Source organism: Rhinolophus ferrumequinum, chromosome 14 (genome assembly GCF_004115265.2).
Source record: "Rhinolophus ferrumequinum isolate MPI-CBG mRhiFer1 chromosome 14, mRhiFer1_v1.p, whole genome shotgun sequence".
Taxonomy (NCBI): domain Eukaryota; kingdom Metazoa; phylum Chordata; class Mammalia; order Chiroptera; family Rhinolophidae; genus Rhinolophus; species Rhinolophus ferrumequinum.
The window spans coordinates 13,356,905-13,382,860 of NC_046297.1; the positions used below are offsets into that span (position 1 = coordinate 13,356,905).

Sequence of the window (25,956 nt, forward strand, 5' to 3'; positions counted from 1 at the left end):
TTTCCACTGATATATTTTAGTATTTCAAATTAAGTACATTGCACAGAAAAAGTTCCTAGAAAATTTTTCCTAAAGGCACCATAACAAATTTTATGTCTTTATAAACAAGAACGCTATTTGGAGATAGAACCAAGTTAATGAGTTGGTTTTTTTGTTTTCAATGTGCTTTTGTTGAACTTCCAGTTTCTTTTCCATATTTTAATATTGTCACAACTATAAACACCGGTACCTTTCTTCAGTATTTATAGTGACTTCTTACTCTGAATTAAATAAAGAATATGTAGTAATAAGTTGGTTTTTTAAAGTTCAGAGTCTTTTTTACTACAAACCAATTATAATATGCATTTCAGTAAGTATGTGGAGAGAACTTCAGGTGTTCTCATTTTGTCCCATATAGTTGTATTAAATGCAAGCTTTGGGGGCTCTGTGACCTGCCCGAAGTTTTACTTTAGTTCTCCAATTTTTATAACAATAGGTAGACTCATATTAAAAACATTAAGTAGACATATGTATGCACTGGCACAAAATGATACATGAAAACTATCAGTTCATATTAGTCCTTTATGCATTTGAGAAAAATAAAGAAATGACTTATACTTTATGAAACCATACTTGACGAAAGTTGTAATTTTAAAGGTATGCTAGTCCCACTTGGGTAAATTCTTATCCTTTCCTTCCTCTTTATTTCTTTTTCATATTCGGTTATATGCTGGAGTATGCCAGCTGTTATTGTTCATGCATATTTTTTGAAAAGTCATAACGCTAATAGCAAGATAATGCAGTGGTAGTTTTTTACAATCAAAACAAATATTGCAAAACAAGTTAAATTATTTTATACATATGTAGTTATGGGATAACGAAGAAAACAGATAACAAACACCAACTTGATGTGAATGCAATAGTCTAAAGAGAAGTAAGTTTCTGACAGGAACAGGGACAGGCTTACATTTTACATATGCAAATGTATTTCTTTAATTCTAGTAGTCGATGAATAGTCTAACCTTCATTTAATGACTTTTTTCCCATAGAAAGCTGAATGGATGACAACGACTTGTAATCATGCACTTTATGCTATCTGTGATGTATTCACCCAGTACTTAGAAGTACTCAGTGATGTACTTTTGGATGATATTTTTGCCCAGCTATACTGGTGTGTGCAGCAAGGTAAGTCTGTACCAGAAAAGTGACACAAAGTGTTAAATGTGACCCTGGTAATATATAAATGAATTGCTCTTTTCTTTTCTAGACAATGAGCAGTTAGCACGATCTGGTACAAACTGTTTAGAGAATGTGGTGATTCTGAATGGTGAAAAGTTTACCCTAGAAATCTGGGATAAAACTTGTAACTGCACACTGGATATCTTCAAAACTACGATCCCACATGCGTAAGAAGATTTTATACAACTTTGTATTTATATATTGAATGAGGGACATAAAAGGTTTGAGAGTAACTAGTGACTTCTCATAACAGTCCTTTATAAAATATCTGTGTTCCATGAATTTGTACTTATTATAAATCAAACTCAAATACATGAATTAAATTCTTTATGAACCAAAATCTTTAGTCTGATCATCCAAAATTGGGGTCATAATGACATGGTTCCACTTGTATAAGGTTTTATTTACCCAGACTAAACCAAGCAGTGTTTTGAATTGAAAAAAAAAAAAAAAAAACACAAAAAACCTCAACTTATATTTCAGTTACTGTAGATTTAATATTGTAAGGAAATTTTATTAGCAAATATTAGATTTTACAGTTGTTATGTTTTTCTAAGGGATACGTTTGGAATTGAATTATAGTGAAGGAATTCTTGTCCATTAGGAAACTAAGACATAGTCTGTCTAAATGACTCCCCTAACAGCTGGATTGTTTGTAGGATAGACTGGAATTTACTTCCCAGTTCACCCTTTCAGGGTTTCTGACCTGCACAGAATTTTACTTTAGATCTACGATGTTTAAATCTACTTAATATGTTTTAAATCGTACCTAAATGCACTGGCATAAAACTGTGTGTGAAAACTATCAGTCCACTTTTTTTTAAGCATCATAAACTTTTTCTTGACTTGAGTTAAATACATTTGTACTGTTATGATTTCCCCTTGTAAATATCCTAATCAATAGGAAGTCAGACAAAAGGAATACAACCCTAGAAAAGCAGTCTCTAGGTAAGATTACACTAAAAGGACACACAGTAATCTCCTGGGCCCATTTATAATTACTTGATGATTTTTCTTATTTTTTTGGTGCACATTTTGTTGACTCAGTGTAACTGACAAATGATACATTTTTGTCAGAGTTTACCTGTGGCTTCTATAGAATGAATGCTTGCCTGGTTATTCTCCCTATAAAGTCTATAAAAACCAGTCAGACTGAACCTTTTTTTTTTTGGATAGACTAAGGATAAATCATTTGCTCATAAGTATCATCTAATAAGCATCTCTTCATAGCATATATCTGTACCAGAGGTCTTTCCATATTGAACGGAAATGATGTTTTTACTGTCTGTCTGCCCCATTCATTCCCCAGGAGCACCTGCTTCTCAGAAGCAGACCTTAGGCCTTAATCGTCTTTTCTATCTCAAGCAGCTCCTTAAGGATGGCAAGTTAGTGTCCTCTTTTGGGCAAAATTTTATTTCATTTATTTTTATAAGTTAACAAAATAGAATCTAATGAGTTCTATGAATTTTTTGAAACATCTCAAACTTTTTGTCACTTTGGAAAATATTTAATGACCCTTAGAAAAAGTGACTTTAAAATTTCTGAACCTTTCAAAAGTGTTTTTTTACTATAAAACTGATGACCAGAGTACCCTTTTAAATATATTAAATGCTAATTGTTTTCTGGAAGTACATGATTTAAATTTCTTGCTAGATTTTTTTCAGCAAATTGCTCCTGGCGTCAGTCAAAGAAGGAATATGTCGTTTTTGGTATATTCATATGACTTTTTGTGCCCATTTCAAAACATGTTGGATGTGATGTGTTTCACACTCGCAGTGATTTGTATGATTTTGCTGTTTTAAAGGCTCTTGACCTGGCGTCCCACTTGTGGAGAAACTGCCCCCCCACCTTCATCTCCTGTGAGTGAAAAACAGTTGGTAAGTTCTACTAAGGAAAGCATATTGTAAATTGTTTACTTGTGATAAAAATTTTACCATGGGCCAAATATTTTTATATGACTCCAGCTGTTTTAAAAGGATTGCATAAATGTACTGTCCACAATTCTCGAATTAAATTTCATGATGGTTAAATTCCTTAGGTGGCTAAAATTTATCTGTAAGTGCCATGGAAGAGGTATTTTAAATTATTTTATGATATGGATGGGTCTGAGACACAGAGTAAAATGATTTCAAGAGTTGTAAGAGGCAGGCAGTAGATTATCTATGGATTTCCATGACAAGCTGAAGATACTATTATTTTATTTAAAATTTTAATTTTGATCTAATTTGACTTTAGAGAAAAGTTACAAAAACAAAGAATTCTAATATACTCTTCATCCAGTGTATTTATTTGCGTAGGTCTGTCATAACAAATCACCATAAAAATAGTGGCAAAAAACAACAAATTTGCTCTCTCCCAATTCCTGGAGGCCAAAGGTCCAAAATTAAGGTGTCAGCAGGGCCACATCCCTCCAAAGCCTTTACGAGAGAATCTTTCTTGCTTCCTAGCTTCTAGTGGCTGCTTGTCAACCCGTGGTGTTCCTTGGTTTGTACATGCATCACTCCAATCCTTCCAACAAATTTTTGAACCAGGTTTGGTACATGTTATCACCATTTCATACAGAACAGAACATGAAAGATCACAAACTGGGACATTTTAAGTCCAAGTTAAAATCTTGTTTTGATTAGCACTGTTTCTTGAGAACACAGGTCCACCTTCCTTTCAGAAACCCAGGTGAAGTTGCATCTAGCTGGGACTGTTATGTCAGAATTCTCTTGAAACCAAGCTCTGTCTTCTGAGTGTACCGTATACTGTGACAAAGTAAAGCTAGAATTGTAATGTCAGCTACCGTATGTTGTCTGTCACTGCCAGTGCTTTAACACTTACAGTCTAATCCTTAACAACCTGCATACAAAGTGTCTCCATTTTCAGATCAGAAAACCTCAGCTCAGGAAGACTCATTAGTACTTTTCAAGGTTACACTTAACAACTCGGGGAGCAAATTCTGGTGTAGCACTTTTGAACTTAGACGTTACTCCTTGTGACACCAGACTCCTACTTGGTCACCTTCTCACTGACCTTTCTGGTTCCTGGTTCCTTGGGTGACAGAACAGCCCTCCCTAAACTCACCCCTGAAAAGCTTCCCTGGGCTCAGCCTGCACAAAGCTTGCAGAATTCTCCCTGCTCTCTGCCACGTGCGTGTTATGTTTAGATTTCATGACAGTTACGGGTATGGACTACTTCCCCACACCCTGAAACAGCATTTTTATCTGTTGCTCTTGGGTGTTGTCAGGCCTAAGCCCAATGAGGGTCAAAAAGGAAACTTGAAACACTGTTTATTAGCTCTTATCCATATATAGGTAATTTTAAATAATTTTTTCTTTGTGTCTATAATCGTAATGTATATAGGATGTCATTTTCATAGGGACATAATATGTTTTTTAAAAAACAGCATAATAGAAATTATTTTCAGGCTTCAGCTTTATTCATTGTACTTATCATGAATTTTTTATTTTATTAGGATACCATATCACAGAAATCTGTAGATATCCATGATTCTATTCAACCAAGATCTGCAGATAACAGACAGCAAGTACCATTGGCTTCTGTCCCTACTGTGAATGAAGAAGTGAGCAAAATTAAACCTACTGCAAGTGAGTTATTTCTCTTAGTAAAAATAGTGTATTGTGTTTTATGTAGGAAAGGATGAAATTTTGCTTTTACTTTTATTATTAACAAATGTACTGTAATTGATCATGTGGTCACTTCGTTACTGTGTTTGCTCCAACGTGGACGTCCCACATACGTGCTCAGGAGCTCTGCTAACCCCTGCAATACCAGCTTTTCCACAAGGCTCTAGCTAACGTTTGAGCACACATCTTCCCTCTCCATCCCCTTCTTCGTGTCAGCCTCCCTCTGCCCTCTGCCCTCTGCGAGCCCAGTGAGGGCCGTGCTTTGTACGCAGGGCTCCCAGCTCTCTGAGGAACACGCCTTCTTTCCACTTTGCTGCCCATGCCCATGTTGTTTTTGCTACTCCCCTCACCTTCTTAGTTCTTACAAAGAAGGGGAACCCCTTCTATTTTTGTACTAAGTTTGTCCAATTTTGTTTACTGAAGGAAAATTATAACACTGAGGAAACGCTACCTCTTCCTTAGAGGAAAACAGGAAGCTTTCAACTTTTTTTTAATTGAGGTAAAATTCACATAACAAAAGTAACTGTTTTAAAGGGAACAATTCAGTGGCATTTAGTACATCCAGTGTTGTGCAATCACCACCTCTGTCTAGTTCTAAAACATTTTTATCACCCCAAAATAAAACCCCATAACCATTATGCTGTTCCCCCTCCCCCAGCCCCCAGCAACCACCAGTCTGATTTCTGTGTCCAGTATCTGCCATTCTGGACATTTCATATAAATGGAATCTCACAGTATGTGTGACCTTTTATGTCCGGCTTTTATTTAGCAGAATGTTTCAAGGTCCATCCACATTGTAAAATGGATCAGTAATTCATTTTTATGACTAATTGTCATTTGTATGGGTAGACCACATTTTATCCATTCATCTGTTGATGGACATTGGGGTTTGTTCCACCTTTTGGTTGTCATGACTAATGCTGCTGGGACTGTCCATTTACACGTATTGTTTAGAGCCTGTTTTTAATTCTTTTGGGTATATACCTAGGAGTGGAATTGCGGGGGCATATGATAATTCTATGTTTAACTTTTTGAGGAACCACTAAAATGTGTTCCATAGAGACTGTACCGTATTACATTGCTACCAGCAATTCTGATTTTTCCACATCCTCACCGATACTTCCGTTTTTAGTGATAGCCAGCCTGGTAGGTGTCAAGTGGTATCTCATTGTGGATTTGATTTACATTTGCCTAAAGATTAATGAGGTTGGGTGTCTTCATGTGCATAGTGGCCATTTATATATCTTCTTTGAAGAAATATTTATTCATGTTCTTTGCTCATTTTTAGTTGTTTTTTTGTTGTTGAATAGTAGGCGTTTGTTACATACTCTGGATACTACACCCATATCAGATACATGATTTGCAAATGTGTTTTCTCCCATTCTGTAGGTCATCTTTTCACTTCTTTGATAGTGCCCTCTGTTGCACAAAAGTTTTTAATTTTGATGAAGTCCAGTTTATCTAATTTTTTTCTATTGTTGCTCATGCTTTCAGTTTCATTGCTCTAAGAATCTATTGACAGATCTAAGGTTATGAAGATTTTCCCCAGTGTTTTCTTCTAACAGTTTTATACTTTTGGCTCTTATGTTTAGGTCACTGATCCATTTTGAGTTAATTTTTCTTCAGGGAATGTTTTTTATTAATCCTAGGTACTTGCATTTATTCTTGAGAGAAGATAGATTTACTGCCCTACTTGAAAGGCACTTCTGGTTTTAGTCACTGTGTCTTGCTAACTTCTTAAAGGAGAGATATGCTATGAGGACAGAAGGACGAGTGACTTTCTTCTCTCAAGACTGAACTTAAATATACTGAGCTTTGTAGAGGAAGGATTTGGCCATCACACATGAGAAGGTTTTCACTTGACTAATCTGAGAATATACCTTTACCTGAGCAAAGAGTGCTGCTCCCCTGCTATCCCGAGGGCTCAGGTGTCTGTCCTTTTACCAGACATCCTGCTGTCACTCCCCTGAAGTTCTTTAGGGAAAGTTCACCATGGGATGGAGAGTTCACCAGAATCATTGGAGCTGGAGGAAGAACAAATGGCCCCATGTTCCCATGGGGGACAGGTCGTGGTGCCTGTGCCTGTGCGGGGCCGTCAGCTTGTCTGCCTGCCTGCTCCTCAGAGAAGGAGTCACAGCATCGGCCCCAGGACCTGTCCGAAGGGCAGCTGTCGCCTTCCTTCTGCACACGTCAGACAGCACCATGGCCCGGTCTGGTCTCAACTGAGAACCTGCTGACCCACGTAGTTAATCTCTGCTTAGCTTTGCTCCCTCTCCTTGGGTGACTCTGTGAAATAAATGGGCGCCTTGACCCCCATTTACTCATGACCCCTTGTCACAAGTAAAATTTGTCCAAATAGACACTGTCCCCAGACATGCTGCTGGGCCTTGCTAGGGAGTTCGAAGTTTGGATCCTCATCCTCCAGCTCTGAAAGGACAGAGCGGGCGAGTCCCACCTTCCCTCGTTCAGTCCGAGTGGAGCCTCCTCAGCCAAACCCTCTGCTCCCCCGTGAGCTGCTGCTGAGGAGAAGGCGTCTCAGCAGGCGGCAGCCTGCTCTCAGGTCCCTTCCAGGGTCCCAGCTGAGCTGCCAGGAGTCTCCTCCTGCGACTCAGGCTGTTTGTGTGACACGAATGAGGGAGGAGAATGAATGGCTGGTGCATGTTGGCTGTGCCTGGTCGGACCGGGAAGGAGACACTTACGAGGAGGAGACAGCCGTGGGACTTGTGCTTTCCTTTGCTTGCTTGCTTTGCTTTTACTTGAGATCGAGTACTAAGAACTAAGTGTTAAATACAGCAGCATTTCTGAAAACTACCTGGAAAGGAGTCTTTGTTATGAGCTAAATAAGAATAAATTTAACAAAGCAAGTTATTTTGCTACCCCTCAAAATCCCTGAAACATGAATTTTACTTCCACAAATTGGTGCCCAGAAAAGAGAATTTGTAATGACAGCGAAAATAGAAAGAAACTGAAGGATTATAAGTCATCCAGTACTGGAGTCATCTAGTGCTGAGACAGAATAACAGACAGCTCCCCCTGGGCAGTCGTCGTCCTCATGGGAAGCTGCTGCTGAGACCGGGATCCCGGTGTGTCCATGGGGCTGGCTGCCCCGGAGCCGCCTGTCAGCACTGCCAGGCTTTGCAACTTCTCCGTAGTTGTCACTGTTCCTAACTTGGCACTTCTACATACACATAACTGGGTGGTCAGTGAAATGGAAAATTCATTTATGAATATGTCCTTACAGATGGTGGGTTGTCAGGAACGTCCTATTGAACAAACTCACTCAGGCTGGAGGATTGTAGCTGGGTTACAGCCCACCTGGGCACTGCGGAGAGCACTTCGTTACTTGGCAGCTGGGTTACTTTTGTAGTAATGCTCTTAGCATAACTTTGTAGACATCTCTGCTTATGGATCCATTTGAGAATATAAGGTCATTTTAGCTACAACTGCCATCGTGGATCCAAATAACACATGTGCTTTGGCTAACCCACAGTATTGCCCCATTTGTTAGAGGTCTTGGCTATCTTTCCCTTTCCATCTTACGGATCTAGTTCCTGTTTTCTTTTAGTATAGGTTTTTATATTACCTATATTCAGAGGTCAAACTTGGGTGTACAGTAAATGTTATTAAAGTTTTAGCTTTTAATCCATTTATTATGTTTTATTAAAGAATAACCTGAATCTTATTTAAAAATATGTAGTGGAACCTCCTTGAACATATTCATTGTTCTAAGTCATTTGTGATATTTTTATTTAAAAGTTAATTTTCTATGGCTTTTCTAAATATTGATTAAACTTTCATGGCGCAGTGCTTGTGTGCAAAAGTAGTATGTCCTTGTCAGTGTGACACGCGCAAGTCGCCTCCCTGTGAATGTCTCCTTAGCATTGTAATGTCACAGACGTGGTCAAGGATTCAAAGTAATTTTGTTTGCATGTGCATTGGGGTGGGTTTCCTCACAGAATATCCAGAACAAAAATTGTTTGCCGCCCTGTTGATTAAATGTGTTGTGCAGCTGGAACTCATCCAGACTATCGACAACATTGTGTTCTTCCCAGCCACAAGTAAGAAGGAAGACGCAGAGAACTTAGCAGCAGCACAGGTAAGCCGGCGTGCGGACGGCTGCTCTTTGGTGGAGTAGGAAGTTCGCTGTCCCAGTCTGGGCGTCCGAGAAGAGGCCGAGCTAGAGATTTAGTGTGGACGGGTCTTCCCTCCGTTGACCTCGTTGGAGGCCGTGCAGCTGGACGATGTAATGGAGATAGTGAGGGCAGAGCTGGGCGAAGGGCCAGGGACCGAGCCCCGCACCCCCTGTGGTTTACAGCTCCTGGTGAGGAGGCAGCTGGTAAAGCGCCGAGCACAGGAATCAGTGAAGCAGGAGGAGACCCAGGTCACTGTTGTCCTGGGAATCACATGCAGACAGTGTTTTAAGAAGGGTGTGGTCACTCAGTGCAGGGCTCCCTAGGTCACGTAAGATTCTGAGATTGGCCTTCTAGCCTTTGGTGGACTTTCGTGACCTTGACGTTGTGTTTAATTGTAACGTTAATTATCGTAAGGGGTGCAAGAGGAGAGGAATTGCAGACAGCTGATATTGGTAACCGGCACAAGTTTTGCTGCAAAGGGGGTGCAGAGAAATGGGGTAATAGCTGAAGGAGGACGCGGTGTCAAGAGAAGGGTGTGCTTGGTTTTGTCTTTGTGACTAGCAATACTGCAGCATGTTCCCTGCTGCGAGCTCTGTCTTTCTGAGTGAAGGAGATGGGACCTAGGGGAGAGTCCAGGGGGTTGTCTGGGATGGAAGACAGACAAGTCACGAATTGCAAGGACGGCCAGCAATGTAGCCAGGTGGCTGGGTTATAAATGCAGGAAGGTCAGTCCCTTTGCTGATGGGAGTTTGTGGGAGATCTGATAACGTCCCGTTTCTCACTGAGACAGGAAGAAAAGCCGTCCACCAAGGGAGGTTGGGAAGAAAGTTTCAGCTACTTGAGAGAAGTGAAAACATTAGCGAGTGATCAGGGAAGTGGACAAGGGAAGCCAGGAAGATCGCAGGGCAGCGCCCAGTGCCCACTGGATTTAAAGAGAAAGGCATTTTTCTCCAGCCACGTTTAGTGTGGGCGCAGACGTGGAGGAGGCCGTTTTGGCAAATGATTACGGAAAGAGGAGGTGAGGGGTTACGCAAGGGAGTACTTACAATCACAGTGCGTGGACTCCTGCCTGGGTAAGAAGAGAAGTGAGGACCTGGGGGTGCGCGGCAGTAGAGGGCAGGAGAATGGTCGTGGGATCGGGTCGGGGCTGAGCTCTTGGAGTCAGGACTCAGGAGGGAACTGCAATGATAGGGGGGACTAGGAATCGTGGAACAGAGATCCTGGGACTTTCATAACAAAAGGTGGACCTTTTCCTGTTTTCTGTTGAGATAGAATAGATGGAGTCCTGTGGCTTGCTCATGCATCTGGTCTTTGGGGAGCACTGAGGTCTGAATTTACTGAAATTTGTGACTGCGTGCGTGTGTGCTGTGGTTGTTTGTCTTCCAGAGAGACGCCGTGGACTTTGATGTTCGAGTTGATACGCAAGACCAAGGAATGTACCGCTTTCTAACGTCACAGCAGCTTTTTAAGCTACTAGACTGCTTGTTAGAGTCACATAGGTTTGCAAAGGCCTTTAATTCCAACAATGAACAGAGGACTGCCCTGTGGAAAGCAGGTGAGCTACACGGGTCTCACATTTTAGTGTCAGCATTCATGGGTGTCCGACAGAGGTGTGCATTTATTAGAATTCATTGAGTGTACACTTCAGGTTTGTGCATGTTCACAAGTTCAAACAGCGGTTTGAACTTTCACCTTAACAGTGACAATAGGAAGGCGGCCTGCTGACCAGGGGTCTCTCGGATCTTCAAAGAGCCACATAACTGCCTGGGTATATTCGTTTTCCCTTGTTTAATAAACCCGTTATTTGATGGATTTCACCAAACGTTTTATCATCTTGTTTCCAAGCCTGGTCCTTCCTGTTGATACTGGCAGCGCTAAAAGCTGCCCTTTTATGAGAAAAAGAGTGAGATAGGTCCCGAACATAAAATCTGACATTGTATTCAAATGACGTCTCCATGTTTACCTGGGAGTGGTCATTCCTCCAAATGGAAGTGAACTTCTTGAAGGGGGCAGGTACATTTGTTCTAGAATATGTTGGACATTTTAAATAAAGACTAAGCTTTGTAATAATTAATTTACTGACACTGTTAATTTTTTATTTGAGAAATACTCAGTGCCTAATAGTAGTTGCAAAACAGTGCTGGCAGCAGAATGTGGCAGGAAAAAGAAAGCAGGAGCTGAGGTTTATTGAATGTCAAGCTGTGTAAAATGGAGTGTTGGGTATCTAGCACTGGCGTTATTTAATTGTATCTGAAATGTCTGTTGAACTCCCAGTAACGCCCATGGCTTTGTTTATTCCCTTCACGACTTAACTTCTGGAAACAGTAGTCGGGACTGACTTTTTCCCCTTCAGCCCAACTTGTTGCCACCATCCAGCTGGGACAGCCCTGCTAAGGTCACCAGACTCCCATTTCCACATGCGCTGGGCCCGTGGACCTGCTGGCCTTTTGCGCAGACTTCCTGCCGCGTGGTCTGCCCGCTCGCGGGGGCCAGCTGCACGGGGCTGTCAGGTGCCACGTTTGCAGACTTCTACATTCCCAGGCCTCGCTGTTTTGTGTGTCGTGTCCCCAGCTTGAAAGGGAAGGAAGGAAATTGTAAACATAGACATTGCCTCCTTCAGGTTGGGCCTTGCAGCCTGGCCTCCCCTGCACCTGCTCTGTGGACCTGCTGTCCCGGGGCGGGGGTGGGGTGGGGGGAACCCTTCCAGGATGCCAAGGCCTGGGCGCAGGCTGCTGGGGCTCAGGCAGCTCTGCTTTGTAAGCAGCAGGTGTGATGGCTTAACACACCAGAATGTGCCGCCCTGATTCACCCCGAAACGTCCCCTTTCCGCAGGCTTCAAAGGCAAATCCAAGCCCAACCTTCTGAAGCAGGAGACGAGCAGCCTGGCCTGTGGGCTGCGCATCCTCTTCCGGATGTACATGGACGAGAGCCGGGTTAGTGCCTGGGAGGAGGTCCAGCAAAGGCTTTTAAAGTAAGACTCGTGGCTGGGTTTCTGCCTTTCGCCCTTGTGGCTGTGGGGTCCAGGGCCGGGAAGGGCCACCGGTTTTGCACGCGGGGCGACGTCCACAACCCAACCCCAACCAGGAGCTGCAGGACCAAGCAGATGACTTGGGGCCTGAAGCTCATTAAATATGGTCTTAGAGCTGAAGGTGTATTTGCTCGGTTGGTGACGTAGGAACAAATCATGTCCTTTGTTACTACTAGGCCAAAGGAGGAAGTTTTTATCTCTTAAAATTTAAAAACTTAAAGTTTAAAAACTTTATATTAGGCTTTTTTTGTGCCATAGATAGCCCCATTTTTTACAAACCGATCATTTGTGGAAGTGAAAACCTGTCTGCCTGTATTTAGCTTCAAAAATATTTGGAGGTTTTGTTGGTGTTTTTATTTAATGACAAGTTGAATTCTGTCCTTTAACATTTAAACTCATGATAAGAATGAAACATGGCATTCAGAAAGAGTGCTGTCATCTGAATTGTATTTTTGTGTCTTCCTGGGGACTAGATGGTCTCAGAGAGCAGTTAGATACATTTTAGGACACTGAGAGCTCAGCTTGTCTCTGTTTTCCCATTTTATTGACAAGACGGTTAAGGCCCCAGAAGAGTCTAAACCCGCACGGCTAGTGGAGTAAAGAGCCAGCCAGCTATCAGCATCCAGGTCTCTCGACGCAAAACTCACACACGTGCTACTACAGTGACTTCGAATTCACTGAAACTTAGAAAATTAGGAAAGTATGGTTTTCCTGGAAAGTTGCAATGGCTTCTTCTATATCTGGTTTTCTTCCTAATGTGAAAACGTGATTTGCTGACACACTTTCACATAAACAGGGGGAAGCTCGCAGGCTCCTAACGGCTAATCTGCTCCGCAGCTTAGTTCTCTCGGTGGGTGTCCGTCCCAGGGCGTCCAAGCTCATGAGCCTTTTCTGTTGCAGTGTCTGCAGCGAAGCCCTGAGTTACTTCCTCACCTTAACATCAGAGAGTCATCGGGAGGCCTGGACTAACCTGCTGCTGTTGTTCCTCACAAAGGTTCTAAAGATAAGCGATAACAGGGTAAGTACGAGCCGTCGTGCCCACCCCGCATTTCTAGCCGGGCCAGCGGGGTCCGAGTGGGAGGCGGCTGCCAGGTGGCTGGGCCTCCCCGTGCCGGACTCTGTCTCATCGGCCCTCATCCTTCCTCTGCTCGTCCCACTTTCTCTCTTATCGGGGCGGGGGGGGATTCAGGTGGGGCGGGGTTGGAGTCCTGCAGGACACCTCGGCAAGCTCCTGGGTCCCCCACATTGCAGTTCCCGTTCTGACCCTGGAGATCTCCCCTTCGACCCCGTTTTGAAGGCTGCTCTCCAGCCCGCCTGGTGCTCCACCTTCACCCGGGCGCCAGCTGGGCCCCAGGCCTGGGCTCCAGGCTTCAGCGTTCCTTTGGCGTATTCGTTGGTTCCGTGGGACCCAGAAACCCTAGTGAATGGGCCATAAATCATTTAAGAATTTTAAACCAGTAGAAATTAAGGTAAAATACAAATATATAGCTGTAGTATAAATATGTATTTAATATACTTTTCACTCTTTAAAAAATATAGCAGTTTATAGCTGACTTAAATGGAACCGGTTGCTGTGATCCCTGAATAGGTTTAAAATGCCTAGTTAGGCAGCCTGACCTTTGACACTTTGGGCCACGGTGGTACATAGGTCCCATGGAGGCCATGCGATGCCACCTGGCGCCTCTCGAGTCACGTGCTCTGGGTCCACGTGCATTTCCCTGTGATTCCTGTGCCAGTTAAAGCTCGGAGAAGTGACCTGAGACACCACCAGCCACGTGGCCAGGAAGGACTCCAGACCTCAGTCTTACTCCACAGTTTGCCTTCTTGCCACGATATGTCCCACTGCTTCCTTCTACCTTGTGGGGTGCATAGAGCAAAAAAAAGAAGAAACAGGCAGGCAACTAGTGTTCAGAGGTTAAGGAACTAGAGCAAAGGTACCAAGTGTATCAATTGAACTGTAACACGGAATGATACTCTTTGCCTGGAGACTGTATAGTTTATCGCAATGTTAGGTGCACTCCCCTGGAAATCAAAATTTTATTTAACAAATAAAAGGTACAGTTTCAATAACCCTTACATAGCTTGTAAAAACTCAACTATGGCTCCTGCTTGGCTTCTTACTTTTATTACCTGGTAAAAACAATGACAAATGCTAGAAGTTAGTCACAAATTTATCAAGGAAATGTAATGGGAAATGTTTTCCAGAATAAGGTAGAGAACTGTGCGAATAATGTTTATACGAGGTGAGTCTTCTGAGGGCGGCTCTTTCAGTTCCGTAATTGTTGCAGTCACTGCTTCACGCAGACACCTTTCACTTCCTGTCTCATGTGGTGCTCGCCCCACACTGATTTGGCTCCAAAGGCATTTCTAGGTTCTCTGGTTTGGAATGCAAGCCCTACTAACAGAGAAATTCATTTTCCCTCCCAGTTTAAAGCTCATGCATCGTTCTACTACCCTCTCTTATGTGAAATTATGCAATTTGACTTGATTCCTGAGCTTCGTGCTGTCCTTAGAAGATTTTTTCTGCGAATCGGAGTTGTTTTTCAGATATCACAACCGCCTGAACAAGAACTCAGAACAAGCAAGCAGTGATGGGAACTTAACATTTTTCTGTTGGCGTTTACATCCCTCTGCTCTTTAAAAGGACCCTGGAGCTGAGGTTTCCTACCTGAAAAAGTTTCTGAATTGCAATGTCTAAAGGTTACTGGCGAAATGCTTAGAACTAGAACTCAGCCTTGCAGCGCTCATCCCTTTCAGTAATCTGATGGATCGTGTTGTCAGCGGGCTCGCTGAGGAGAAAGCCCGTCTCCGGTGTCAGCTTACGCTCACGTGTCCTTCCCTTCCTCAGCAGCAGGGAGCCCCACGTGTTTTTGGCAGGTGTGGAAGTGAAACTTACCCAAAGAACTATAGATGTAAAGATTTGAACTTCTGCAAGAAGTACAACTCAGGAGAGCTGTATTTTGAAGGATTAAAATGTTTATAACTGGGGAGTGGGGGGAGAAGAAATTATTGTTCATGGTAAAAGATATTTAGCAACTATGGTATTCTTATTCTGAAGATTTTTGCACACTCAGGCTGTCTGAGATACTGCTAATCATTCTTCTGTGAAAAATGTACAGAGATGCAGGTCTGTAATATAAGAATCCTAAACATTATATAGTTCTTCCTGCACTGTTTTATTTTCTTTATTTTCTTATTCATTTGCTAAATACCTATAATATTTTGTCAAATGCACTAAACATTTGGGTTGAACTTCTTGTCTTTTTTATTTTGTGGAGATTTTGGTTTTGCCCTTTTTGGGAGGTGGGGTGGTAATTTTGAAGGTTTAATGTGCCCAGAAAGCTGTTGTGGCTGACACTCGTCATGACCAACGACAAAAAAAGGGTAGGAAGTATCCCTGACATAACTACCTGTAATATACTTCTCTTAGGGCTTTTAAACGTGAGCCATTGAAATAGAATGATCCTTCATGGACCGAAACTTGAATCACTGCAAAATGAATCTAGGTTGCTGTCACTTTCTTTTCTTTTGGGTGGCGGGGCTTGATGTAGATTTTACTCTATGTACAGAATTTAATGTTGAATATATTAAAATAACAAATCTGGCATGGTTTGAGGAGGTTAGATTTACTGGAAATGTATTCTTACTGTGAATTGTGCTCTGATGGTTAAAAAAATGACAAGATTGTCAAGCATTCCGTATTAACAGTGGGTGTAGAAAATTTTTTCAGATGGATAAAATGTATATGGTACAGATGTAAAGTTTTCTATGTAAAAAAATTCTGTACAACTTTCTGTACAATATTGATTCTCATCTGGCATTCTAATCAGGTTATAGGTCAATAAAGTTTTTGGATTATTTCATCAGTGCAATCAAAACCTGTGTAATCCACAGCCCCATGTTTTATTCATTCTTTTCTTTTTGATTTTTTTTTCCATTAAAAGCCAAACAGCTAGGGAAAGGAAATTTTCAGCTAGAACTACAAATTCAGTATTCTTTACTTTTGATATTTTCTTTACAGTTTCTGGCATTAGATTCTGTTTTCTCAACCATAGGCTATTCATAATTTAATATTTTGTGTATTTATTAATAACCCAGAATAAGGCTACACTATTTGAATAGTGAGAAAAAGTGCTAAAGTTCCCTTTGGGGCAGTTGGCAGTAGGGCATTGTGTGTTAGGAGCCAGTTCAGGTTGTGAGATACAACAGCATTAAAAAGAAAATAGACATATCAAGATCATTTATTTTGAGGGTTGTGTTAAAAAACAAGTGTTCAGGCTTAGCTCTCACACCTCTCTTAGGTAATGAGCAGTTATTAATGATGTATTTATAAGTCCACCATATTTATTACCCTTAAGACACTGTTCAAGCCCAGCTTGATACTACAGCTGGGAGTCACCCACCTCGGTAGCTGGAGCCTCCATGACCTTCGGGACTGTCCGAGAGGTTAAGTGTTTCAAATAACCTGGTGGTTTATTTTACGGTATAATATCAGGCCTCTCCCTATAGGAGACAGGCCTTCATCTTACTTTCAGATGAAGATACAAGAAAAATCTTTACAGTTAAGAAAACAATGGTTAGACCACAAAATTGAGTATAAAATTTACATGCTGCTAAAATTCAAAGCATCAGAAATTTCACATGTGAGATACACTTAATCTGATCTCATCTCTGCCATTAATTATGTCCGTGGAAATGTGCAAGCAGCAGTGCCTGGGGGGTGTTCTCAGCTGTCATGGTGCTAAAGACTCTAAATAAGAAAGGTTTGGGTCCTTGGTAGCACAGGGGTTCCAGGCCCTGTCCTGGACCCTGGTGTTCCTGCCTCTCTTCAACTTCTAGAACACCCTGTGTAGAGACCTGAATTTTAGTTAAAATAAGAAACCAACGTTAGTAATGAAAATAATTTATTTCTATCCATAAGTAATTAAATCATATAAATTAGAAACATAGTACCTTCATAGGCACAAAAATAGAGGCAGAAAGATGTAACATTTAGTGCATGGCTCAAGGGACTAAAATCAGGTATGACTGCCATCATTTATACTGAATCAGTAGCTATAAATGCCATGAAAATGACTAACTAGTACCTTTGATTTCACTATGTAGCAACTAGAATAGTCACAACTACAACCAATGTATTTACTAGTAAATTGAATAGCAGTAACAATGGCAAATGTGCACAGAGTTTTCTGGTTTTATAGGACTGTTAAGACACTTGTGTTTTATTCACCTTATCTTACAAGCAAAATTTATAATAATGCACATACGGTAGTTGATTCCAAGAGTTCATTACCACCCTAAATTATGGCAAAATTTTGCAAAAATAATTCTATACAATTCTACATCAAATATAAATAGCCATGGCCTTTTATTTATGTACATAATATACACTATATACATCATCAAGGAAAAGCTACACTTTATACACAGATGGAACGTCAGGAACTCAGGTAAGGGACAAAGGGGCACATATTACTAACGGCTCAGGTTTAACATCCTTTCACCTTCAAAGGCACTGCTGGGTCCAGTCCAAGTTTATTTAACCGTGTGCAGTAGACAGGCCCTGCCAACTGAAAGTGCCTGGTTTTCCAGGAACCTGCTGCTGCTCTTGGTTCAGCTGCTCTGCCATGAATCGTTTCAGTGTTTCTGAGGTGCCCGGGCGGAGCCAGGGTTCAGTTGCTACAGAGTTGGATCCGTCGTCACCCAGGTGCTTCATGATGTCATCAGGGTCAACCAGTGAACTCTCGTCATCTAACGGAGGCAAGAGAGACGTGACGCAGGTGGGTGGCAGGCAGGTAGTGCGAACACAGATCTCCTGTAGTCTAACCCATTACCACTCTGCATTTCTCCACAATACTATGTTCTAAACTGGACTGTTTTGCCAGACAGCCCTCCTTTTAGAGGTAGGAAAGCAAACCCAGGAAAGGAGCCAATTTAATGAAACAAAAAATGCTCAACTGAAGGAGGTGACTCCATGGTACCAGCACCATGGGGATCCCAAGGGCAGCAGAGGAGACCTCACCCAATGAAGACTTGGAACGTAAGCCATTTTATGGTGACTGTGTCACCTGCCAGAGAAACTCAATGAATACCATGCAAAACTTTGTTTTTAACTGAAGAAGATTTTGGAAATATTCCCAGCCTAGGACACTGCCATGAAGAAATTGAAGGTCATTTTAGGAAAAAAAACTAGGATGAAATTACTTCCATCTTTACTACGAGGTAGTGTCTACTCCATTAAGAGATAGCTCTTAATTTGTTCCATTCTTTGAACTGATTGTACTCAACTTCTATGTCTGTATTTTACTTACTATTAGATATAATAACAGGAAAATCTGTCTTCCTACCCTGTGATGTCAATTTGTTTTAGCCCAGCAAAGGGACCTGTGCAATCAATTTAATGAGCAGTCACTCCACAGCATGCCAAAAAGCTCCTGTTTGAAAGGACAATTTTTTAAAAAGTTTAGAAGTTAGAAACCTACTGAAAGAGTATTCTTAAAATGCTCTATCTTGTTTCAATTTAAATATATCCCTGTTAAATATTACTTCAACTTACTGTTTCTAAAAGAAAATTGAGGAATAGATAATTTCATACTACGGATGAAAATGCTTTTTGCTAAAAAGAAAGCATTGCTTTCCCACTGTTTCACTTTTTTCCAGGTACAAGAAAAGTACTGCTCCATCAATTTACCATGTTTGCTGGTATTTGATAGGGAATGACCATCAAACTTGACTGCTAGAGAGATTGTGTAAGTAGTTTTAACTTAACGTGTTAAAGTATTAAAGTATTAAACTTAAAGTATTTAACTTAAAGTATTAAAGGGAAGATCGAAAAATATCTTAAGAAAATTGTTACTAGAAAATTATTGCAATGTAGCTTAACAGACTAAAGAATTGTCCAAATAAACCACACCAATATTTGCTAAAACTAATAACAGGCCTTATGTACTAAAAAACTGTCCCATTATCCTAATAACTAATTAACATCAACACTGAAAAGGTGGTCCAGGGCTGGCAGGGCAGAGGATCTCAGCGGTTGCCTAAGGAACCGTCCTGCCTGCCTGTGCTCCAGGAACAAGCTTACTTAACCTGCTGGTCACCAAAGCAGTGAGACAGCGAAGCCCAACAGAATGAGAAGACTGAACTTTGGATTATATAAAGGAAATAGTGACCTGAGGCTATTTTGCGGTGTCCACGGTACAGAAAGCCAAGTAAAAAGGTAAAATTTTCTTTGTAGTATTACAAATGTGTATGTGTTACCTAAAGAACTCAGAGTGTTCAAGTTAATTCCTGACAGTCTCTCACTTCAGTAGGGGAAGTGGGATGCTGACACTAGTGGGCATTTTGCCTGAAAGCAAAGCCTAGATATAATTACAAGCAAAAACTTTCTCTCTTTAGAATCCACTCAAAAAAGGGTACCCTCTCTGGTAGAAAGAATCTGATGGAAAATTTATCCCGCGTCCTGGTTTTGCTGGATAGCAACTGTGTTCTAGGCCCCACGACTAGCGAAGAATTTCAAAACTCATTCCATCTGTCCCCCAGCCATCAGTGGAAACCCCCACGTGAGCAGGTTAAGAGTTCTTAGAATTTGCTGTAGGCCGTTCAACTTGGCCTTTACCTGTATTAATAGGTTTATTTTGAAGTTCATTCAATCTTCGCATTCGTTCCTCATTTCTCATTCTAATCTGATCAATATTTACACTGGATACAGATTTTAAAGAGAGACCATCTGGTGGTACATTAGGACGACTGTTATCCTGCAGTTAGAAAACAGAATTTCAGAAATGATCATAAAATGCTCAGCATAAATCAATGAATCAAATCACGTTCTTGCCCTCGATACATGTAGTGTGATGTATAAAATGAAACAAATGGATATCTATAGCGTACATATTTATCCATACAGGCTCAGATGAAGGTATTGCATTTCTCATAACATATAAATGCTGCCAGACTGGATAAAGGTGGGAAACAGCCTGAGTTCCTCAAAATGCTAAAACAGTTACCATCTAACCCAACAATTCTACTAGGAATACACGCAAAAGAGATGAAAACATTAAAACACTTGTACATGAATGTTAAAAGCAGAAAAAAATGGGAACAACCCAAATGTCCATCAGGTGCTGAATGGATAAACGACAGGGAATATCCATATATAGAATGTTATTCAGCAATAAAAAGGAATTAAGTACTGACATGTTGTAATTTAGATGACCTTTGGAAACAAGCCAGTCACAAATGACCAAATATTGTATGATCTCATGGGTCCAGAAAAGGCAACTTTATAGAGACAAAGTAGGTTAGTGGTTCCTAGAGAAACAACCAAATTACTGCCGTCTGGTAAAGATGTCCATATAGTAACGCTAATAACAGCACTTGTCATTTCTGCAGAGCTTCCTGCATACTTGACTCAGTACTAAATGCTCTGCGTATATTACGTAACTATCCACGTCATATATAAGGAAACAGAGTTGAAGAAATTGCCCAAAGCCTGTACATTTTATTGGCTATACTATAGGGTTTGAATATAGGCCTTCCTGTCTGTGTGACCTTTGGAAAGTTATGTGACCAAAAGGAAGCTGTCTACACAATAGGCGTAGGTGCCTGACGTAGCAGGCTTTCCGTCACACGTCAGATACTTCGTTTGCCTTCTCTGAAATCCGTGTTCTCCAGAGGGAGGTGAGGGTAAGGAATTAGCATTTATAGAGCAGAGACTGTGCCAGGCACTAGGCTTCCACTGAGAGTCCCCTCGGAAGTAGGAAAATACCCCTCTGAAGAAGCCAAGGCACTGACTTCAGTGACCTGCTGAAGGCCACCCAGCTACTGGGCGGTAGAGCCTCGAGTCAGACCCGTGAGACCCGCATTCCAGACGCGTGCTTTTTAAAGCTCGCTGGACCGCACCAACTCCGCATGGGTCAGAACCCAGACCTCCCCCTCGTAAACTGAGAAGGAAAAAGAGAAAAGGACGTCTCATACGTACAAAGCCCAGGCCCTTCTGTTTGTTCCTCCTGCGTTCCCGGGCAGAGGGCAACTGTGATGGTGGAAGGAACGTGTCCTCCTCAAAGGCAGGGTACGTCTCGCCATAAGCACCTGGAAGGACCACACAAGGCACAACTCTTAACAATCCCCGTTTTCAGCCTCTTTCTCAGCTAAACGAAGACGACTTTTAGCTTTATTAAGACGTTAGTTACAGATAATAAAATTCACCCACTCTAATGTACGTAGTTCAGTGATTTTTACAGAATTGTGCCATCATCACTATAACCCACTTTGAGAACAGTTCTGTCACTACAACGTAGCCTGTGTTCCCTGGCAATCACTCCTCTCCCACCTGCCCAGCCCAGTGAACACGGATCTGCTGTCATTCTCAACAGCTTTACCTTTCCTGAGATTCCACAGAAATGGAACTCGACAACGTCACGTCTTTCACTCAGCGTAATGTGTGAGGTTCATCTATGTTGTACCATTTATCAGTTCGTTCTTTTTTATAGCTAAATAGACTGTCATAATGGATCCATACCTTTTCTCTCTGCATTCACCAGCTGATGGACATTTTAACTGTTTCTAGTTGGCAATTATTAATAATGCAATTATGAACATTCATGTACATGTCTTTTTGTGGCCATGTTTTTATTTCTTTGGGATCTATTCCGAGGAGTGAAATTGCTGGGTATTATGGTAACTCTACATTTAGCCTTTGAGAAACTACCAAACCATTTTCAAAAGTGGTTCTAGTTTCCCCACATCCTCACCAATATATGTCCAGCTTTTAAATCTTTTTTTAACTTTCAGTTACACTTGACCTTCAACATTACATTAGTTTCAGGTGTACAGCGTAGTGGTGCGACTGCAGTGAGTGTTTACTTTACCTGAAAGCGCCGCATGGTCGTCCAAAGTGGCTGCACCGTTCTGCATCCCCACCAGCAATGAGTGCAGGTTCCTGCTGCTCCCCGTCCTCACAGCGTTTGGTGTTGCCAGTTTTAGATTATGGCCATTCTAACAGGGGTGCAGGGCGTCTCATCGTTGTGTTAATTTGCATTTCTCTGATGCCATCTTATGTCTGTTTGGATCTTTCGCCCATCTCTTAATTGGGTAATTATCTTATTGGTGAGTTTTAAGAGTTCTTCATATATTTTAGATAACAGTCCTTTATCAGGTTTATCTGTTCTAAGTACTTTCTCCCAGTCTATAGCTTGTCTTCTCATTCCCTTGAATTTGTCTTTCACAGTGCATTCCTTTTTAATGAAGTCTAGTTTACCAATTATTACTCTCATGGAGTGTGCCCTTGTTGTTACATCCAGAAAGTCACTGCCATCGTCAAGTTCTAAGTTTTCTCCTATGTTATCTTCTATGAGTTTTACAGTTCTGCGTCTTACATTTAGGCCTATGGTCCATTTTAGGTGATGTTTGTGAAGGGTGTATGGCCTGCGTCTGGATTTTTTTTTTGTATGTAGATGTCCAGCTCTAGGACCATTTGTTGAAAAGACTATCTTTCCTCAGTTGCAATGCTCTTTTTTCAAAGAGCAGTTGACTATACTTGTTTCTGGACTCGCCATTCTGTTCCACTGATTTGTCTGTTATTTTCCCAATACCACACTGTCCTGATTACTATAACTTTATAGTAAGTCCTGAAGTCAGGCAGTGTTAGTCCTCTGACTCTGTTTTTCTTTTTCGATATTGTGTGGGTTCTTTTTCCTCTCCATATACATTTTAGAATCAGTTATCCACAAAATAGCATGCTGTGATTTTGACTGGGATTGCAATGAATCTATAGATCAAGTTGGGAAGAACTGACATATTGATAATATAGAATTGACAGATTGACAATCCATGAACATGGAATATTATCTCTCCATTTATTTAGTTCTTTTATTTCTTTCAAGAATTTGTAGTTGTCCTCATATAAATCTTTTTTTGGAGGGGTAAGATTTATATTAAGGATTTCTTTTCTGAGGGGGGTGCTAAATGATATTGTGGGGTGTTTGGGATTTCTAAGTTTTTATTGAGGTAACATTGGTTAATATATACATTTCATGTATACAACATCAGAATTCATTATCTGTATACCGTATTGATTGCTAATCACCAAAAGTCTAGATTTTTACCTTCTGTTACCATATATTTGACCCCCTTTACCCATTTCACCCTCCCCCCTTCCCTTCTGGTAACCCCATCATTCTGTTGTCTGTATCTATGAGTTTATTTTTATTTTATTAGTTCATTGTTACTTTGTTTTATATTCCATTTGGGTAAAACCATATGGACTTTGTCCTTTTCCGTCTGACTTATTTCACTTAGAATAATCCCTCAAGATACATCCATGCTGTCCCACATGGAAATATTTCATCTTTTTTATGGGTCATTATTATCCATTGTGTCCGTGTGTATACACACACACATATATATAATCGTATCTTCTTTATCCCTTCATGCATTGATGGACACTTAGGTTGTTTCCATAAATTGGCTATTATAAATAATGCTGCAATGAACACGGGGGTACATACATCTTTCTCAAATTTGTGTTTTCATATTCTTTGGAAAATACCCAGGAGAGGAACTGTTGGATCATGTGATAGTTCCTTTCTTAATTTTTTAAGGAACCTCCATAGTGTTTTCCACAGTGGCTGCACCAATTTACAATCCCACCGACAGTGTATGAGGGTTCCCTTTTTCCACATCCTCTCCAGCACTTACTTCTTGTCTTCTTGATGATAGCCATTCTAACAGGTATGAGGTGATAGCTCATTGTGGTTTTGATTTGTATTTCCCTAATAATTACTGACGTTGAACATCTATTCATGTCTCTTTGGCCATCTGTCCATCTTCCTTGTAAATGTCTATTCAGATCCTCTGCCCATTTTTTAGTCATTGTTTTTTTGTTGAGTTGTATCAGTTCTTTATATTTTTTTAATATTAACCCCTTATCAGAAGTAGCATTTGTAAATATCTTCTCCCAGTTGGTTGCCTTTGTGTTTTTGTTGGTGCTTTCCTTTGCTGTGCAGAAATTTTCAGTTTAATGTAGTCCCACTTATTTCTTTGTTTCCCTTGCTTTTGGAGTCAAATTCACAAAAACACCGCTGAAACTAATACCTAGAAGCTTAGTGCCGATGTTTTCTTCTATCTCCTTTATTGTTTCAGGTCTTGCATTGAAGTCTTTAGTCCATTTTGAGTTTATTTTTGTGTCTGGTGTAAGATGGTGGTCCAGTTTCACTCTATTGCATGTGGCTTTCCAGTTTTCCCAACAGCATTTATTTAAAGAGAATTTCCTTTCTCCATTGCATACTTTTGGCTCCTTTGCCATAAATTACCCACATATGTGTGGATTTATTCCTGGGCTCTCAATTCTGTTCCAATGGTCTGTTTTCATGACAATATCATACTGTTTTGATTGCTATAGCTTTATGGTACAGTTTAAAATCAAGGCGTGTCATATCTCCAGTTTTATTTTTTTCTCAGGATTGCTTTGGCAATTCGGGGTCTTTTGTGATTGTATACAAATGTTAGGATTATGTGTTCTATTTCTGTGAATAACGCCATTTGGATTTTGATAGGGATTGCATTGAATCTGCAGATTACTTTCTGTACGAGGTCTGACAATTAAGCTTGCGAACTCATCTTAGAAAAAGTACTACATACCTCATTGATGAATATCACTATGGTCACCTTCCAAGTACTCCCCTTGGGAAGCTATGCGCTGATGCCAGCACCTAGTCCACCCTTCAAAGCAATTTTGGAACTCTTTCTGGAATGGCCATCAGAGCTGTCGTATTACCCTTGATGTCCTGAATGTCATCAAAATGTCTTCCTTTCAATATTTCCTTTATCTTTGAGTAAAAAAATAAGTCATTGGGGGCCAGATCAGGTGAGAAGGGAGGGTGTTCCAATACAGTTATTTGTTTACTGGCTAAAAACTACCCCACAAACAGTGCGGTGTGAGCGGGTGCGTTGTTGTGATGCAAGAGCCATGAATTGTTGGCAAAAAAGTTCAGGTCGTCTTTTTCACGCAGCCTTTTGAGCACTTCCAAATAGTAACCTTGGTTAACTGTGTGTCCAGCTGGTACAAATTCATAATGAATAATCCCTCTGATATCAAAAAAAAGATTAGTAACATCATTGTAACAAGTTCGCAAACAAGTTCGCAAGACTTCCGTAATATGGACATTTTGACAATATTAATTCTTCTAATCCATGAGCACAGAATACCTTTCCATTTCTTGTGTCTTCAATTTCTTTCAACAATGTCTTGTAGTTTTCAGTATACAGGTATTTCATCTCCTTTGTTACATTTTTTCCTAGGTATTTTATTTTTCTTGCGATTATAAATGGGATTTTCTTCATTTCTTTGATACCTCATTGTTAGTATAAAGAAACACAACAGACTTTTGTATATTGATTTTCTATCCTGCAACCTTACTGTATTCATTTATTATTTCTAATAGTTTTTTAATGCAGTCTGTAAGGTTTTCTCTATATAAAATCATGTTATCTGCAAAATCTGTGACAGTTTTACTTCTTCCTTTCCAATATGGATGCCTTTTCTTTTTCTTGCCTAATTGCTCTGGCTGGGACTTCCAGTCCTATGTTGAATAAAAGTGGTTGGCGTGGGCATTCTTGTTCCTGTTCCTGATATTAGAGGAAAGCTTTCAATTTTTCACCATTGAGTATGATGTTAGCTTTCACCACTGAGTTAGTCATACATGGCCCTAATTATGTTGAGTACTTTCCTTCTATACCCATCTTACTGAGTTTATCATAAATGGATGCTGTATCTTGTCAAACGCTTTTGTCAAACAAATGGATGCTGTATCTTGTCAAACTGATACAATCATATGATTTTTATCCCACATTTTGTTAATGTGATTTATATCATGTTGATTGATTTGCGATGTTAAGCCATTCTTGCATTCCTGAAATGAATCCCACTTCTTCATGGTCTATGGTC

General features: G+C 40.7%; 2 protein-coding genes across 12 annotated transcripts in view; one reads left to right on the forward strand and one right to left on the reverse strand.

Annotated features, from left to right (window-relative positions):
* Window positions 1-15,889, forward strand: part of ARFGEF1 (ADP ribosylation factor guanine nucleotide exchange factor 1) — a 103,823-nt gene extending 87,934 nt beyond the window's left edge. The window contains exons 31-39 of the mRNA XM_033126707.1: window positions 1,029-1,164; window positions 1,247-1,385; window positions 3,023-3,095; window positions 4,679-4,811; window positions 8,807-8,946; window positions 10,370-10,538; window positions 11,816-11,954; window positions 12,912-13,029; window positions 14,439-15,889. Coding sequence (XP_032982598.1) covers window positions 1,029-1,164; window positions 1,247-1,385; window positions 3,023-3,095; window positions 4,679-4,811; window positions 8,807-8,946; window positions 10,370-10,538; window positions 11,816-11,954; window positions 12,912-13,029; window positions 14,439-14,603 — 1,212 coding nt within the window. The 3' untranslated portion in view covers window positions 14,604-15,889. The remainder of the gene's footprint in view (window positions 1-1,028; window positions 1,165-1,246; window positions 1,386-3,022; window positions 3,096-4,678; window positions 4,812-8,806; window positions 8,947-10,369; window positions 10,539-11,815; window positions 11,955-12,911; window positions 13,030-14,438) is intronic.
* A 387-nt stretch (window positions 15,890-16,276) lies between these two features.
* The window catches only part of CSPP1 (centrosome and spindle pole associated protein 1), a 107,075-nt gene continuing 97,395 nt past the window's right edge, over window positions 16,277-25,956 (reverse strand). For 10 of the 11 annotated variants that reach the window (XM_033126712.1, XM_033126716.1, XM_033126713.1 and 7 more), the window contains 3 exons: window positions 20,992-21,101; window positions 19,630-19,768; window positions 17,551-17,762 (listed from right to left, as the gene is read on the reverse strand). In XM_033126712.1, coding sequence (XP_032982603.1) covers window positions 17,551-17,762; window positions 19,630-19,768; window positions 20,992-21,101 — 461 coding nt within the window. Of the gene's footprint in view, window positions 17,763-19,629; window positions 19,769-20,991; window positions 21,102-25,956 lie in introns of all 11 variants that reach the window. The other variant, XM_033126708.1, reaches the window with a different exon arrangement.